The sequence below is a fragment of the Peromyscus californicus genome, unplaced genomic scaffold, assembly GCF_007827085.1.
Source record: "Peromyscus californicus insignis strain IS unplaced genomic scaffold, ASM782708v3 Scaffold_19__1_contigs__length_69161282, whole genome shotgun sequence".
Lineage (NCBI taxonomy): Eukaryota > Metazoa > Chordata > Mammalia > Rodentia > Cricetidae > Peromyscus > Peromyscus californicus.
This window is the reverse complement of record NW_026294491.1, coordinates 37,423,763-37,440,108: the sequence shown is the minus strand read 5'-3', so window position 1 is coordinate 37,440,108 and position 16,346 is coordinate 37,423,763. Positions and strand designations below refer to the sequence as shown.

At 46.6% G+C, this 16,346-nt stretch overlaps 1 protein-coding gene and 1 pseudogene across 1 annotated transcript in view; both read left to right on the top strand.

Annotated features, from left to right (window-relative positions):
• The window catches only part of Vwa3b (von Willebrand factor A domain containing 3B), a 187,850-nt gene that overhangs the window by 31,687 nt on the left and 139,817 nt on the right, over positions 1-16,346 (top strand). The window contains exon 7 of the mRNA XM_052745145.1: positions 715-830. Coding sequence (XP_052601105.1) covers positions 715-830 — 116 coding nt within the window. The remainder of the gene's footprint in view (positions 1-714; positions 831-16,346) is intronic.
• On the top strand, positions 13,816-16,007 carry LOC128114831 (uncharacterized protein K02A2.6-like; annotated as a pseudogene).

The window sequence follows — 16,346 nt, the reverse complement described above, 5'->3', positions numbered from 1 at the left end:
CTGGGCCATCAAAACTGTGTTAATGTGATGGAGACTTAGAGACAAAATAGCACTATCATTTCCTAGGCTCAACAAATACCATTTGGTTGAGCTAATTAATATAATGAGAAGCCACACCACCACCTAAAATCCCAAGCCATTCTTGTGTGTGTGCATGAGGCTGTGTATGGAGGCCAGAGTCAATGTTGGACATTTTCCCTAGTCACTTGCCACCTTATTTTCTGAGACAGGGCTTCTCACTGAACTTGAAGATCACTGATTCACTTGGGCTGGCTGGCCAGCAAGCTCCAGGAGTCTGTCTGTCTATATCTCATCAGGGCCAGAATCATAGATGTATGCTGCAATTGGCTTCATATTTGGGTGCTGGGGATCCAAACTCAGGTCCCCATGCTTGCTCAACAAACTGAACTGAGCTGTCTCCTCTGCTTGGCTTTGGATTGTGGGAGTTGACAAGACAAGGTATAGGGAAATCAGAGAAGATGGTTAAGGTAAAGAGACTTGGCATTGGGTGTAGAGTTGTATGCCTATAGTCCCAGCTACTTGGGAGATAGAGGCAGGAGGATTGCTTGAGCCTAGAATTTTAGGGCAGCATAGTGAGACCCAATCTTGAGAAAACACAACAAACAAAACCCAGATTTGGAGCACCAAAGACAGCAAATTGACTGAGAGAGTTGATAGGCATGTGCCTAATACAGAACACCTTTCATGTTTCAGATTCCACGCCTTTGCTGAGAGGACAGAGTGTCTAGAATTCTCTGCATTTTCCACAGAGGATGTTGACAGTTCAATGACTTGGAATTCAAGGAAACTGAAAGGGAGACTCCCGCCAGGTACCTGGAATCCTGAAGGAGCAGTATCACTTGTAATCTTAATCATTTCAAGTGGTCTGCAGTACAGTTTGCCAATAAAGGACAAAGTAGGGACCACCCAATCTTTTGCATTATTTCTGTGGTACCAGGGTGCACCCAGTGGAATTTCATAGTGAGTTGGTCTATCTAGAAATGGCTTTAAATGTATCATTCACAATTTCTAAGAGATGTGTCCCTAGCCATGCTATTACTGGTTAGGTCTAAGGTAGGCAGAGCCACCCTCTTGCCTGGGCTAAGCTGGGATCCCTGCACTTCTCAGGATAGTGCTCTGTGTTTCTTGGAATGGAAGCTGTACTTGCAGTGGGAGCCTGCCCTTGTGAGGGTCAAGGCAAAACAGGGACTTTTATGGAGGCTGAGGGAACCTCATTTTTCATTCAGGAATGTGGCCTAGTGAATGAGATCACAAATCAGGGAGAAAGAGAGCTATGATTCAGAAAGTCAGTAATGGAATTATACTCAGAAAGCCAAGAGATGGGAATTCCTTTGGGGCTGATGAAATGGTGAAATGCTAGACACTGAGTAAAGACAGGGAAGGAAGGTCCTGTCTGATTATTCCATGACACAGCCCAGCATGGTACCTAACTATTTGGAAACTGTTGTGGTTTGAATGGGATGTCCCCCATATCCTCGGGTGTTTAGATACTTAGTCCCCAGCTGCTGATGGTATTTGGAGAGGCCTAGGAGTTGTGGCCTTGCTTGGAAGTATGTCACTTGGGGTGAGCTTTGAGGTTTAAAAGCCTCCCACCAACCCCACTTCACTCTTCCTGCTTCCTGCTTACAGTTTAAGATGTGAACTCTTTCCGGGCAGTGATGACGCACGCCTTTAATCCCAGGGAGGCAGAGGCAGGCGGATCTCTGTGAATTCAAGGCCAGCCTGATCTACAGAGCGAGATCCAGGACAGCTAGGGCTGTTACACAGAGAAAACCTGTCTTGAAAAACCAGAAAAAAAAAAGATGTGAACTCTTAGCCTGCTGCTCCCATCACCGTGCCTGCCTGCTTCCAGCTTCCCCACCATGATGGTGATGAACTCTTATCCCTCTGAAAGTCTACTCCCAAAGAAACCCTATCTTCTATAAGTTGCCCAAGTCATGGTGCTTTACCACCACAGCAGAAAAAATAACTCAGACAGAAGCCTAAGAGAGCCAGTGCCTGCTTCTGCCCTCCTGCTCAACTGTAGTTACCAATCAGGCTTCTAGGTTCAGTACAAGGCAAACACAACTCCTTGGGTCTAGGGGAGAAGCTGAAGAGTCCTTGCTTTGCTTAACAGCGTTGCCAAGGCTCAGAGGAGGAGGATGTTCATATCATCATTTGTGCTGTGACATGGAGAAAATGGCGGGATGTCGGGTCAGAAAGCCCGGACCTGACACACGTTTTGCATATTCAAATTCTTCATGTCCCAGACAGCATCATAGCCGGGGAGAGATTTCAGTAGAGCACTGCTCTAGGTAACTGATACGTATTTCTGATCATGAAGTGGGCATGTCCAGAGGATTTGAGAAAATGATTGGTGCTTCACTGGACTGACTAGTCTTTTGTCAACTTGACACAAGTGAGATCATTCGAGAAGATGGGACACCAACTGAGGACTTGCCTGCCCCATACTCCTGGCCTGCAGGCAGAGACTGTGGAGTATTTTGTTTAATTAATGATTGACGTGGGAGGGTCTGCATACTGCGGACAATGCCACCCCTGGGCATGTGGTTCTGGGTTGTATAAGAAAACACGTTGAGCAAGCCATGGGGAGGGGGGCAAGCCAGTAGGCAGTTTTCCTCCATGGCCTCTGCATTAGTTCTTGCCCGGAGTTCCTCCCCTGACTTCCCTTCATGGTGGACTTTAAGCTCTAGAGGAAGTAAACCCTTTCCCCCTCCCCAAGCTGTTTTTGGTCATAGCATTTCTCACAGCAACAGAAATCCAGCCAGTCGGGGGTTCAGTCAGGGTGGAGAACAGGAGCTGTCACCAGCGCCCCCAAGGCTTGTCAACTGTTACAAATGGGACTTGATTTTGACCTGTGCAATCTCTGGGGTCCTAGTCTGTTTGCTGCTGCTGCTGCTGCTGCGGCACTGAGATACCTGAATAATTTATAAAGGATGGAGATGTATTTGGCTCATGGTTCCCAGAGCTGAGAAATCTAAGAGCATGTAGCTGACATGGAGAAAGATCTTTTATGCTGCATGCTCCTAGGGAAGAAGATGGAAAGGCAAACAGGGGAGAAGCTTGCTTTCATATCAAATCCATCCTCACAGTGACTAACCCATACCCACAATAACGCCATTTAGTCATTCATGAGGGCGGAGTCCTTTTGACCTGGCCACCTCTTAGCAAGTCCCACCTCCCAGTTCTGTTGCTCTGGGGAGTCACATACAAACCATAGCACCTGACATCTGGTGACAAAGGAAACATCTGTCCACGTAGCTAGCATTTCCACAGCTACCATCTTCTCAGCCGTGGAAACAGACAACTTACAGTATGGATAAAAATATTTTCTAAGAATAAAGTGTTTGGCATGCCTTCAGTTTAGTGATCATGTGTTCCAAATTTGGGAGGGAGGTGTAAGGTCCTACACGTTCGATCTTGTCTATCCGTCACAATGCCCCAGAAATGCCAGCGTTTCAAAGTTGACTTCTTCCCACTCAAAAACTGCCCAGAAATCTTGGACGGATGATTTTGGTTTAGAAAATGTGTGGTTTCCGATTTCACCGGGGCTCCAGGGGCAGCTCTCCAATCTTTGTTGTTGTTGTTGTTATTGTTATTGCTGTTCCTTACCACACCAGCCGCTACAAGAATTTAGCGGTCCTCGGTCTCCCGAACCTCCAACAGGGTGGTGGCGTCTGACTCCTTAGGAGATAATTTTATCTTCACTGGGGAGAAAGTAGCCTTTCGAGGGAACATTTAGACAAGCACAACTTAGAGAACTCACTTGCCACTCTGAAAGTTCCAGGTGTTACTGACTTTGAATTCTACATACTTGGTTGTTAAAGTCTGGTTCTTCTCCTTGCTCTACCCCAGTGCAGAAACAAAACAAAAACCAGATGAAAGAACCACTCCGAAGCCAAGATAAAGAATAGTTTGTAAATTATAGTATATATATGTATAATATATATAATATATGTGTGTTTATATATACATATATGCATATATTATGATACACATATATGACACACAGACATAATACCGATATTGTTAAGTGTATAGTTCAGCTTTATTAGGAATATTCACTTTCTGAGCAGCTGTCTCAGCTCCCGAACTCTGTCTTTTCTAATGGAAGCTCTGCACCTAATGAAACAGTGAATTTCTCATGTCTTATTTGGTTTGTGCCTCTGTAACAAAGCATCAGAGCCTGGATATTCATAAGGAAGAGAAATTGATTTCTTATAGTTGTGGAGGCTGAGCAAGCTGAGATCAAGGTGTCTCGTGAACTTCCAAGATGATTGCTGTTGCCGCCTCCTCCAGAGGGGACGTGGGTTGTGTCTTCACTTGGCTGAAGAGACGAAAGGTCAGGAAGCAGCCAACAGAGCTCTCTTCAGTGCCCCCCTCTTTCTCTAAAAAGTATTTTATTGCATTGTTTGTGTGTGTATGTGTGTGTGTGTGTGTGTGTGTGTGTGTGTGTGTGTGTGTGTGTGTGTGTACACCTGTGCCACAGTGTGCATCTGGAGGTAAAAAGACAAATTGCAGGAGTGGATTTTTGCCTTCCACCAGGTGGGCCCTGGGTAGCAAATTAAGTCCTCAGGCTTGGTGGCCATCTCCGCTGCCCTAGGAAGAGCGCTACTCCATTTGCAGAGGAAGAGCCCTCATGACATAATCATTTCCCCAAAGCTCTCACCTCCACTTACACTATCACATTGGAGTGTTAGGTTTCACCATAAGAGCTTAGGACATACACTTAAATCATGTCACCCCATCCCTTGATAGCATGGGTTCTGTGATTGACTATTTTTTTCTTTTCACTTAGCACGATGTCATCTCTCTCCTTTAAAAGAACAGTATTTTTTTTTCTAATGACTTTTATTAATTTTTTTTTGGACACAGAGAAATATCTTAGTTGGTAAAGTGCTTGCTGCACATGCCCGAAGACCCAACTTCAACCCCCAACACTCATATAAAAAAGTTGACTGTTGCTGGACACCTATAATTGCTGCGCCGAGGAGTTAGTTGTTGGAGGCAGGAGGGGCCCTGGAGCTTGCTGGCCTGCTAGCCTAGACAATCAGCAAGCTCCAGGTCTCGAAAGATAAGATGAATAGTGGCAGAGTGACTGAGGAAAACACCTAACATTGACCTCTGACTTACACATTCACATATAAAACCGAGGGGGAGGGGGGAAGAGGGAGAGAGAGAGACAGGGAGACAGAGAAACATAGACATAGACAGACAGACAGACACACACACACGCACACACACACACACACAGAATTAAAATAATTCATGTGTATGTGTGTATGTGTGGTGTATACTCATCTCTGTGTATGGATACACATTCCATGCCTGAATATCTTGCTCTAACACTCTCTTCTGGATCTCTTGAGACAGAGTCTTCTACTGAACCCAGAGCTTGCTGTTTTTTGATGAGGCTTCTTGGCCAGTAAGTCCCTGAAATCTCTCCTGTCTCCAGCCCTTCAGTGGTTGAGTTCCAGGCCTTTTTGCCCACACCAGACTTTTATGTGGGTGTTGGTGATTTGAACTCAGTCTCCTCAGCCCTAAATTAACGTTTACTTGTCATTAAAAATAATTTAATTATAGCATTTTTATACATTCTTTGTTTTTGCTGATCCTACTTTCCCATGAGTCTCCTCCACTCCTATTTCCCCTTTCTGGCAAGTTCCCCCTTCTCGTGATCCCCATATACACATACACACACATATATAATAACTGCAAGTCCAGGATCTTCATGTAAGAGAAAACTCGAGTCTGGGTGACTTTATTTAATGCAATAATTCCAAGCTCCACCCATTCACCATTTTCTTGCCACTGCCATTGTTTCATTTTCCTTTGTGGCTGAATGAAATGCCATCATGTGTATGTGTCACATCTCACCTGTCTGTGGGCATGTCTTAGCTACTGTGAAGAGAGCAGCGATGAATAGAGATGTGCAAGCATTTCTGTGATGGGTTGAAATAGAGTCTTTGAGGTATAGACCCAGGAGGGATACAGCTGGGTCATACAGTGGTTCTGTTTTAAGTCCTTTGGAGAAAGTCCACATAGACTTCCATAGTGGCGACACCAGTTTATACCCCCACTCCCTTTCTCCACGCCCTCAACAGCATTTGTTAGCATTTGTTTTCTTGATGATCGTCATTCTGACTGAGGTGTTTCAGTTTTGCCATTGCGGTAATGAAATACCATGACCAAAAGCAACTCGGGAAGAAAGGATTTATTTCACTCACGATTCCATGTAACAGTTCACCATCAAAAGCAGTGAGGACAGGAGCAAACAGGGCAAGAACCTGGAGGCAGGAGCTGATGCAGAGGCCACGGAGGGATGCTGCTTACTGGCTTGCTCCCCATGGCTTGCTCAGCCTGTTTTCTTATAGAACCCAGGACCACTAACCCAGGATGGCAATACTCACATGGGCTATGCCCACCTCCATCAACCACAAGTGAAGAAAATGCCCTATAGCAGTGGTTCTCATCTTTCCTAATGCTGAGACCCTTTAATACAGTTCCTCATGTTATGGTGACCCCCAACCATAAAATTATTTTTTGCTACTTTATAACTGTAATCCTGCTACATTACAATGAATCATAATGTAAATATCTATGTTTTCCAATGGCCTTAAGTGACGCCCCTGTGAAAGGGTCATTCTATTCCCCAAGGGGGTTGCAACCCATAGATTGAGAACCGCTGCCCTATAGGCTTGCCTATTTTATGGAGGCATTTTCTTAATTGAGGTTCCCTCCTCTCAGATCATTATAGCTTGTGTCAAGTTGATATAAGACTATCCATCATATTTTGGTGAGATGGAATCTCAAAGTAGTTATAAATTTAATTGAAGGAATAATAGTCGTGTATGTGTGTGTGTGTGTGTGTGTGTGTGTGTGTGTGTGTGTGTGTGTGTGTGTGTGTGTGACATTTTGCTTATCCATCCATTGGCAATGACATGTGGGTTGCTTTTCTATTTTGGCTATTGTAAATTATACTGCCATGAAATTGGGTTTGCAAATACATTTTGACTCCCTGATGTTCATTATTTGGGATACATACCCCAAAGTGGGATTCATGAATCATATATGGTAATTCTACTTGTAGTTTTTGAGGAGCTTCCCCACTGCTTTCCACAGAAGTGGTATTGTTGTGTATTCCTGCCAACAGTGTACAATTGTCCTGTGTCCTTGTGAACATTTGTTACTTTCTGTAATTTTGATAGTAGCCTCGTAATGGGTGTGAGATGGTGTCTCAGTGCGGTTTTGATATGCATTTCCCTGATGCTTAGTGATATTTTACATCTTTTCAGGAGCCTATTGAAAGAAATATAATGTAGTATCTAAAACTTCCAAATGGATGCAAAGTATCCATGATGATCAAGATAATGATCCAGCCCCCTTCTAGCCTGCTGGAAACTACTCTCAACCATTGTGGGGGATCCTTTTGTGAGCCTTGGTCAGCGCTCAGAGATCACTGGCAGTGCTTAGATGTCGAATTGCTTCAGAATAAGCCACCCCTAGATGGACCAATGAGAGGGCTCTCTGAAGAGAGTAGGTGCTTTCTCACCTATGGGCTGCAAGCCTGAGGTGGTCAGACGACAGTGCTGGATGCAGAGGAGGGAAGGGAGGACAGCGGTGCTGTTGGGGCCTCTTGGCTCAGCACCAGTTGTTTTACAAGATGAAACAGAACACTGTCCAACTTCAACTGACCACCCCGTCCACTGGGCAGGCTCCAGTTTTAGGGTACGCAGAAAGGAGCTGCCCTAATGTCTTGGTTTTGTGGGTTGGGTTTCCTTTTTCAGAAAATTTGTTTCTTATTTTGTTGTTTCCTGTAACGTGTGTCTTTTATTATGCCCTTGCTATTATTTTTAGAATCAGCTTATGGATTTTCATTCCTCTTAGATCTATGGAATTTTGATTGCATTTCTTAATGGTGCACTCTTGCAAATCTCTGGCTCTTGGCCCGGCGTGGTGGTGCACAGGGTCACCACCCAGGTGCATCTCTTCCGTAGCATGCATCCTTTCTTTTTCTCCCTTCTCTGCCCTCTTTTGTTGCGTTCAATGAATATTTCTTTTTCTACGCTTCCCAGATTTCTTTTGTTTAACGTTAGCACACAAAGTAATGGATCTCATTACGCTGTTGTCACACATATGTGGCACTGTACTTTGTTCCTATTCATCCATCCTGGCTCTCCACCCCCTTGCCAGTCTCCCTCCCTCCAGACGGTTCCCACTCTTGCTTTCAAGTCACAGGCATTCTATGGCCTCCTCTTCTTCCCCTCCCCCTCCTCTTCTTCCTTTCACGGGTGCCTTTTCTATTTTCACATCCTACACACACACACACACACACACACACACACACACACACACACACACACGCTCTATACATTTAAATACCTTCAGTATTTATCACTCTGAATCCAGCTGACTTTATTTATTTATTTTACTTATATTAATGATCTCCATTTGTATCTAATGTCCTGAAATGTCATGATTGATTTTTTTTCTCCTTTTGATCAGAAGAAGCCACCCCAAGGTGTACAAATGAAGGGGATTCTCTGTAGAGAATGAAAATTTTCTCAGCCCACAGGCTGCAAGCCTGGTCAGAAGAGGGCGTTGGTATGGAAGGGCAGGCAGTCCCTAAGGGGACAATACAACTCCATTGTTGTATATGTACCACATTAGCTCTATCCATTCAACTGCTGATGGACTTCCCTCCTCCTCATCTGGGCGGGGGTCTCAAGTCTGAGACCCCACTGCCGGAGACCCTAGAGGGTCCCCCTGAGGACTCTGGGTACGAGGAGACCCTGTTGGGCCAGCCCCTTCCCATTCGTACCGATTTTTGGCATAATCGAGGCCCCTTCTCCAGACCTCTGATCGCCCAAATCACTGTTCCTCAGAACTCTGTTAAGGGCCCTTGTTCTTCTGTTTTGTCTGACTGTCTTGTTGATAAATATGAGTTCGAGGCCAGCCTGGTCTACAGAGTGAGATCCAGGACAGGCAGCAAAACTACACAGAGAAACCCTGTCTCAAAAAACCAAAAAACCAAAACCAAAAACAAAAAACAACCCCCCCCCCCAAAGGAGATTCCATTCCCAATAAACCCACTGTCATAAACTTAAAATATCGTAAGTTGGAAACACATTTGATCTACCAAGCTGACCAGAAAACAGTCTAGGGACACAGTTCACTGTAGGGTGTTGAGTTCCTTTTATGATGGTGGGGCTGGCAGTGACCTGCAGCTCTCGCTGTCTGTTACTGCTTCATATCGAGACAGTCTGGCACCTGAAGGAAAAGGTGCAAATTCCCGGTCCAAAGTGCAGTTCCTACTCAATGAACTTGACTTTTGTTGCCTAGGAAAGTTGAAAACTCAAACATCAAACCATCCTAAGTCTGAGAATGCCTGTGCTGTACTGTTGAGTCCAGTGTCCATGATTTGGGAAGAGGACAGGTTCCAGGCTCCTGGGAAGAGGACAGGTTCCAGGCTCTGGGCAGTTTTTCTCTCAAGCAGAGCCCATAGGCACACATCTATGACACCACAGTTACAACGTTCACTTCTACTTGAAGGAATTAGCATCGTGAATAGCTGCTATAATTTGTTGAATGGCAAACAACATTTTGAGTTCATTAAATCCATTACCTCACTTTATACGGAGAAAATGTCCACGGAGGGTGGGGGGGGGCAAAATAATCATCCTCGTTTTATAGAGAAATAATCTGAGATAATATATGAACAAGCACATTCCTCCTTGTTATTGTTTTTCCTTTTGAAACAGGATCCCAGGCTATCCTTGGCTACACTATCTACCTCAAAATAGCCTTAAAATCTAAATCCTTCTGCCTCAGCTTCCAGAATGTTGCCTACATTCCAATCTTAAATGACATGAAATAATTGTGTTTCCTGTTTGCCTTTCTTGCCATTTTCTTGCTAACAACAACTTTGAGATGCCCCATCACTTTTAAACAGGTCTGAAGCAGCATAGTCATGTCACACAGTGACAGCAGACTAAGAACTGAACAACGGTATCTTTTATAAATCTAAAAGTTCCGTAGGTTTGGCATTTTAAAATCGTTCTTCAAAACACATCTCCAATGCTATAACCTGGCAAAGGCTGTTACTTGCAATGAGGTTTCAATTACATGGAAATGATATGTGTGAATGGCCTAAATCTTGCTTGGTCTGGTCATCTACTTCCTGTGGTTCCTGCGAGAGGCACCCACAGCATGGATGATGGCCAGGGGCAATATGGCCTTTTCTTCTCTTAGGAGCCTCTAACTCTAGTGCAGGGTCGCCTGGTGACCCTGTGGGGGCACAGGACATGGGCAAAAGGCTAGAGCCACTCTGTGTTCAAGTCCTCCTCCATATCCCATTCTGAGCTGGAACTGGGCAGTGCTGCTCATGTGGGAGCAGGAGAGTGGAGAAGAAAGCCTCCCCGACCCGATCTAGTTTTACGTAGATAATAACAAGTCATAAGAGGAGAGTGTCTAAGCTGGATGGAAGGAAGTCTTGTTTACTGATCTTTTCTTCTAGAATGTCCATTGCCCACTAGCCAGCCCCAGTCATGTGACTTGTTCCCTTAGAACAGTCAGACCTCAGCTAAAGTCACACACATGGGTTCCCCAACATTCTGTCCATGTGCTCTGCTTGGCTTTTCTTCCTGCTAAGTCATCAGTAGCATCTGTAGCGTTGGTGATGTTGCTTGTTGTCTGTCTTTCTGCTTGAGGGCATGAGCTCTGGCGGAGCAGAGATCTTTGTTTTGCTCACTGTACAAGGCCTGGAACAATGGAATGAATGGAGATGTAAGGAGCCTAAATCCATTTGTTCTCTCTCTCTCTGTCTGTCTCTGTCTCTCTGTCTGTCTCTGTCTGTCTCTCTCCATCTCTATGTGTCTCAAAGCCCCAACCAGAACCTCCTTTACAGGGGCCAGCTCAAGCGACCCAGAGCAGAACGGGGGGCACTCTGCAGCCAGACACTACAGTGGCCCTGTCCCTCAGACCTGCCAGACCAGTGGATGCCGATGGGAATCAACCCTATCACTACTGGCCATTTGTAACCAGTGACCTGTACAACTGGCGTGTGCAGAGTGCCCCATTTTCCAAAAACCCCCAGGATTCAATTAACCTTTTAGAGACTGTTCTTTTCACCCACCAGCCTACCTGTAATGATTGTGGTCAGCTTCTAAGCATCCTGTTCACCACGGAGGAGAGGAATAGAATCCTGGAGGCTGCCCGGAAATTGGTTCCGGGTCCCACGGGAGCTCCCATGACTGATCCAGTGACCATCAATGTTTATTTTCCTTCCACCTGTCCTGACTGGGACTATAACATAGCACAAGGTAAGGAGAGGTTCCACGTCTACCACCAGGCTCTGTTGGCAGGTCTCAAAGCATCTGCACGGAAGCTGACTAATATGGCTAGGGTCTATGATGTTAGGCAGGAGACAAATCAAAGTCCGGCTGTCTATCTGGAGCACCTGCTAAAGGCCTTCTGGCAATATATACCATATGATATCTTGAGGCTGAGGAATCGGCTCAGATGATAATGTTTGCCTATATCAACCAGGCGGCTCCAGATTTTTTTTTTTTTAAAAATTACAGTCTCTAAAATGATTAGGCAAAAAGAATCTTAGAAAATTAATGGCAGTGGCAAAAAAGGTTTACCATAAGAGAGAGACAGATGAACAACAACAACACAATGAAAAAGGCAAGAAAAAGAGAGGGTACAGAAGGAAGAAAAACGAGAAAAAAGACAGGAAAAAAGTTTAGCGAGAATACTAGAACAACAGCAGGTCAGGCATAGAGAAGAACTGAAAGAAATCCTCCTGGTGGTGGGAGTTGGGCCCAACGGACCATCCCAGCATGAAACCAAGAGACCCCGGCCCAAGCCCAAGGTAGGAAAAAACCAATGTGCATATTGCATAGAAGGACATTGGGTAAGAGAATGTCCCAAGAAGAGGGGGAGGATGCCCCCAACTACCCATGTACTCCCCATGGCCCTGGAGGAAGACAGTGACTAGGGGAGATGGGGCTCAGACCCCCTCCCTGAGGCTAGGGTCACACCGAGAGTGGAGGGGAACCAATAAGATTCATGGTGGATACAGGGGCTGAGAACTCCATCCCTCTGACACGGGGAGGGGGGGGAGAGGGGCATATCCACGAAGAAAACATGGGTACAGGGGGCCACGGCACTAAACTCTATTCATGGACTACCCGAAGAACGGTGGACTTGGGAATGGGACGGGCAACCCATTCGTTTCTAGTAATGCCAGAGTGCCCCTATCCACTGCTGGGTCGAGACCTGTTGTCATAAATGAAAGCCCAGAGCCACTTCTCAGATGAAGGGGCTCAGTTATTCCACCAAAACGGGAAACCAATTCAGGTGCTGATGACTACTAGCCTGACTGAGGAATACAGACTTCACCAGAAACCTGCAGCTCCCGAGCCAGAAATAGAAAAATGGCTACAGGAGTTTCCGCTAGCATGGGCAGAGACTGGGGATATGGGGTTGGTGAGACACAGGCCTCCGATATATGTGGAGGTCCGGGCCGATGCAGACCCAGTCAAAGTCTGCCAGTACCCCATGTCCTCAGAAGCAAAGAAAGGAATAAACCCCCACATAAGGAGGTTATTGGCATTTAGGGTCCTAAAACCAGTCCAGTCTGCCTGGAATACACTGCAGTTACTGGTCAAAAAGCCTCATACTAATGACAACCAACTGGTACAAGACTTAAGAGGGGTAAATAAAAGGGTAATGGACATACATCCTACAGTGCCTAACCCTTATATCCTACTGAGCACATTGCTTCCAGACCGGCAATGGTATTCAGTTCTGGACCTGAAAGAGGCCTTCTTTAGCCTGCCCTTGGCCCCCAAGAGCCAGCAATATTTTACCTTCAAATGGCATGATCCGGAAATCGGAGTCAGTGGCCAGTTGACTTGGACTAGAATGCCCCAAAGGTTCAAGAACTCACCCACCATCTTTGATGAAGCTCTACATGAGAATCTGAGTGAGTACTGAATCCAGAACCCTGATATAAGCTTGTTATAGTATGTGAATGATTTGTTGGTTGCAGTGGTTGATAGAGAGACCTGCAGGAGAGGAACTGAGAACTTGCTGCGAGCCCTGGGAGACTTGGGATATCGAGCCTCTGCTCAGAAGGCACAAGTCTGCAGGTCACAGGTAGTGTACCTATGGTATGCTCTAGAAGGAGGCCGGAGATGGCTCTCAGATGCTCGAAAGGAGACAGGGTTAAAAATAGCCATTCCCAAGACTGTCAAACTGGTAAGGGAATTCCTGGGCACAGTGGGGCTCTGCTGCCTATGGATTCCCGGTTTACTGAGCTGGCTAAGCCTTTGTACAAGGCCACCAAAAAATACATCCAACTTTACATGGATGGAAGAGAAACAGAAAGCATTTGATGCCCTGAAACAGAAACTTATAGAGGCACCAGCTCTTGGATTACCAGGTATAAACAAACCCTTTTACCTGTTTATAGATGAAAATAAAGGAATAGCAAAAGGGGTACTCACTCAGACCACAGGGCCCTGGAAAAGACCTGTGGCATATCTATCCAAGAAACTGGATCCCGTGGCCGCAGGATGGTCCCCTTGTCTGCCTATTGTAATTGCTGTGGCAATGCTGGTCAAGGATGCTGATAAACTAATTTTGGGGCAAAATCTAACCATTGTCAACCCGCATCCCCTGGAGGCAGTTCTCAAACTGATCGCTGGCTGAGCAATACCAGAATGACTCATTATCAGACTTTGCTTCTTAACCATCCCAGAATAATGTTCCAAGTGCCCACAGCCCTTAATCTGGCCACGCTGCTGCCAGACCCCAACCTCGAGGCACCACTCCATGACTGTGCCGAGATACTGACCCAGGCACACTGCATTCGTCCAGATCTGCGAGACTTGCTATTACCAGAGGCAGAAGACACCTGGTTCAGGGATGGCAGCAGCTACATGTGAGACAGACAGAGGTATGCAGGGGCCACAGTGACCACCACCTCGGGAGTCATTTGGGCAGAGCCTCTAGCAGCAGGAACTTCTGCCCAAAAAGCAGAGTTAATTGCCCTAACTAAAGCCTTGAGACTGGGAAAAGGAAAAATAACTAAACATTTACACAGATAGTAGATATGCCTTTGCCACTGCAATCTACAGGGGGAAAGGCTTGCTAACAGCAGAAGGAAAAACAATTAAAAATAAACAGGAAATTTTGGAGCTTCTGCAGGCTATATGGGAGCCTGAGAAAGTGGCTATTATCCATTGCCTGGGACACCAAAAAGGGACCAGACAGATTCAAACAGGCAACATTACCTGGCAGACCAAACAGCCAGCGGGATGGCATCCTCCCAAAGGTAACACTGGTCCTGGTGGACCCCGGAGCCAGGAACCTACCACAGACTCCCAAATACACTCCGGCTGACCTAGCCTGGATCCGTACCCTACCTATGGCTCATATAGTAGAGGACCGGTGGAGAACAGCAGATGGACGAGTCATCCTGCCAAGAGAAATGGGGCTGGCGATACTCAGAAAGATTCACCCATCATCTCATTTGGGAATCCGAAGGATGCAAGAGTTATTGAGACAAGCAGATGTAAAAATACAAAATGGCAACCAAGCTATTGAGGAAGTAGTCTCCAAATGCCATGCCTGCCAGATGACTAATGCTTTACCAACCCCTTCCAACCCTGGCACCAGACAAAGAGGGACTCATCCAGGTGCATACTGGGAGGTGGACTTCACTGAAATCAAGTCAGGAAAATTGGGTATAAATACCTATTAGTGTTTATAGATATCTTCTCTGGATGGGCTGAGGCATACCCAACCAAGCATGAGACCGCAAACGTGGTGGCAAAGAAGCTGAAAGAAGAAATCCTGCCCAGGTACGGTTTTCCAGCCATGATAGGGTCTGACGATGGCCCTGCCTTCATCTCTCAGGTGAGCCAGGGAATAGCCACTGCCCTGGGGACTGATTGGAAACGTCATTGCGCTTATAGACCCCGGAGCTCAGGACAAGTCAAGAGGGTAAATAGAACTCTAAAAGAGACCTTCACTGAATTAGCCCTAGAGACTGGCGCAGACTGGGTGGCTCTTCTTCCCTTTGCCTTATTTAGGGAGTGAAATTCGCCCTATCAGATGGGACTTACCCCCTTTGAAATCATGTATGGGAACCCCCCACCTATGATACCAAGCTTGCAGATGGAGCTGGTTGCCTCCCTGGATGACCAGGATCTCCTGGATGCTATCCGGAGGCTCCAACTCACCCATCAAGATGGCTGGCCTAAACTTCGGGCCATTGATGAGGCTGTTTCTACCCTGCCCCCCCCGCCCCCCCAATAGGTTCAGACCAGGAGACTGGGTCCTGATCCGTAGACACCAACGCAGGCCCTTAGAGCCAAGATGGAAAGGGCCCTATGTTGTTATCCTGACCATACCCACCGCTCTCAAGGTGGATGGCATTGCAGCCTGGATCCACTACTCCCATGCTTGACTGGTGGACCCATTCGCCCTTCCAGAAGAACACCTGGACGAGACCTGGGAGGCATCAAAACACCCCTCCAACCCTCTGAAGCTCAAGCTCCATCGCCGAGGAAAAAGAAGCCCGTTCTGCTCCTGCTGCTCTTGTTCCTAAAGACCTCCTACGGGACAAGTCACCTCAACAACCCTCATGCGCCATGGAACCAGACACGGCTAAAAGTCAACGCAGAAACTGGCATCATTGCCAACTCCATCTCCTCGACCAGAGAAGAACCCAAGGACGCCTGGTTCCCAGATCTGTATGTTGATCTCTGCGGCCTGGTAGGAGAAGCATGGGACCCATCAGACTGGGAACCCTTCCCCGGGTATGGATGTGCTTCTCCTGGCCAGAGAAAAAGGACTAGGGAGCAGCATTTTAATGCATGTCATGGTCCTTCCTGGGACTGAGCCCAAATTAAGAAATTCGGGGGCCCAGGGTCAGCCTATTACGCCGATTGGGGTTGTGAAAGCACGGGGCATATCTGGTGGGAGGTCCTGATCAAAACCCATCTGGCCGGCCTTTAATCCCAGCACTTGGGAGGCAGAGCCAGGCGGATCTCTGTGAGTTCGAGGCCAGCCTGGGCTACCAAGTGAGTCCCAGGAAAGGCGCAAAGCTACACAGAGAAACCCTATCTCGAAAAACCAAAAAAAAAAAAAAAAAAAAACCCCATCTGATCACAGTGGGTCGAGGGGACAGAAGTATGCTGGGAACAGGGAGATGTCAACTAAGCAGCAGCTGGGTAGACTGTAGTCCCTGTTATAAAGAACAATTCCCCAATCACCGGTGGGCAACCCCTGGAGGTCACTGCAACTCCTTG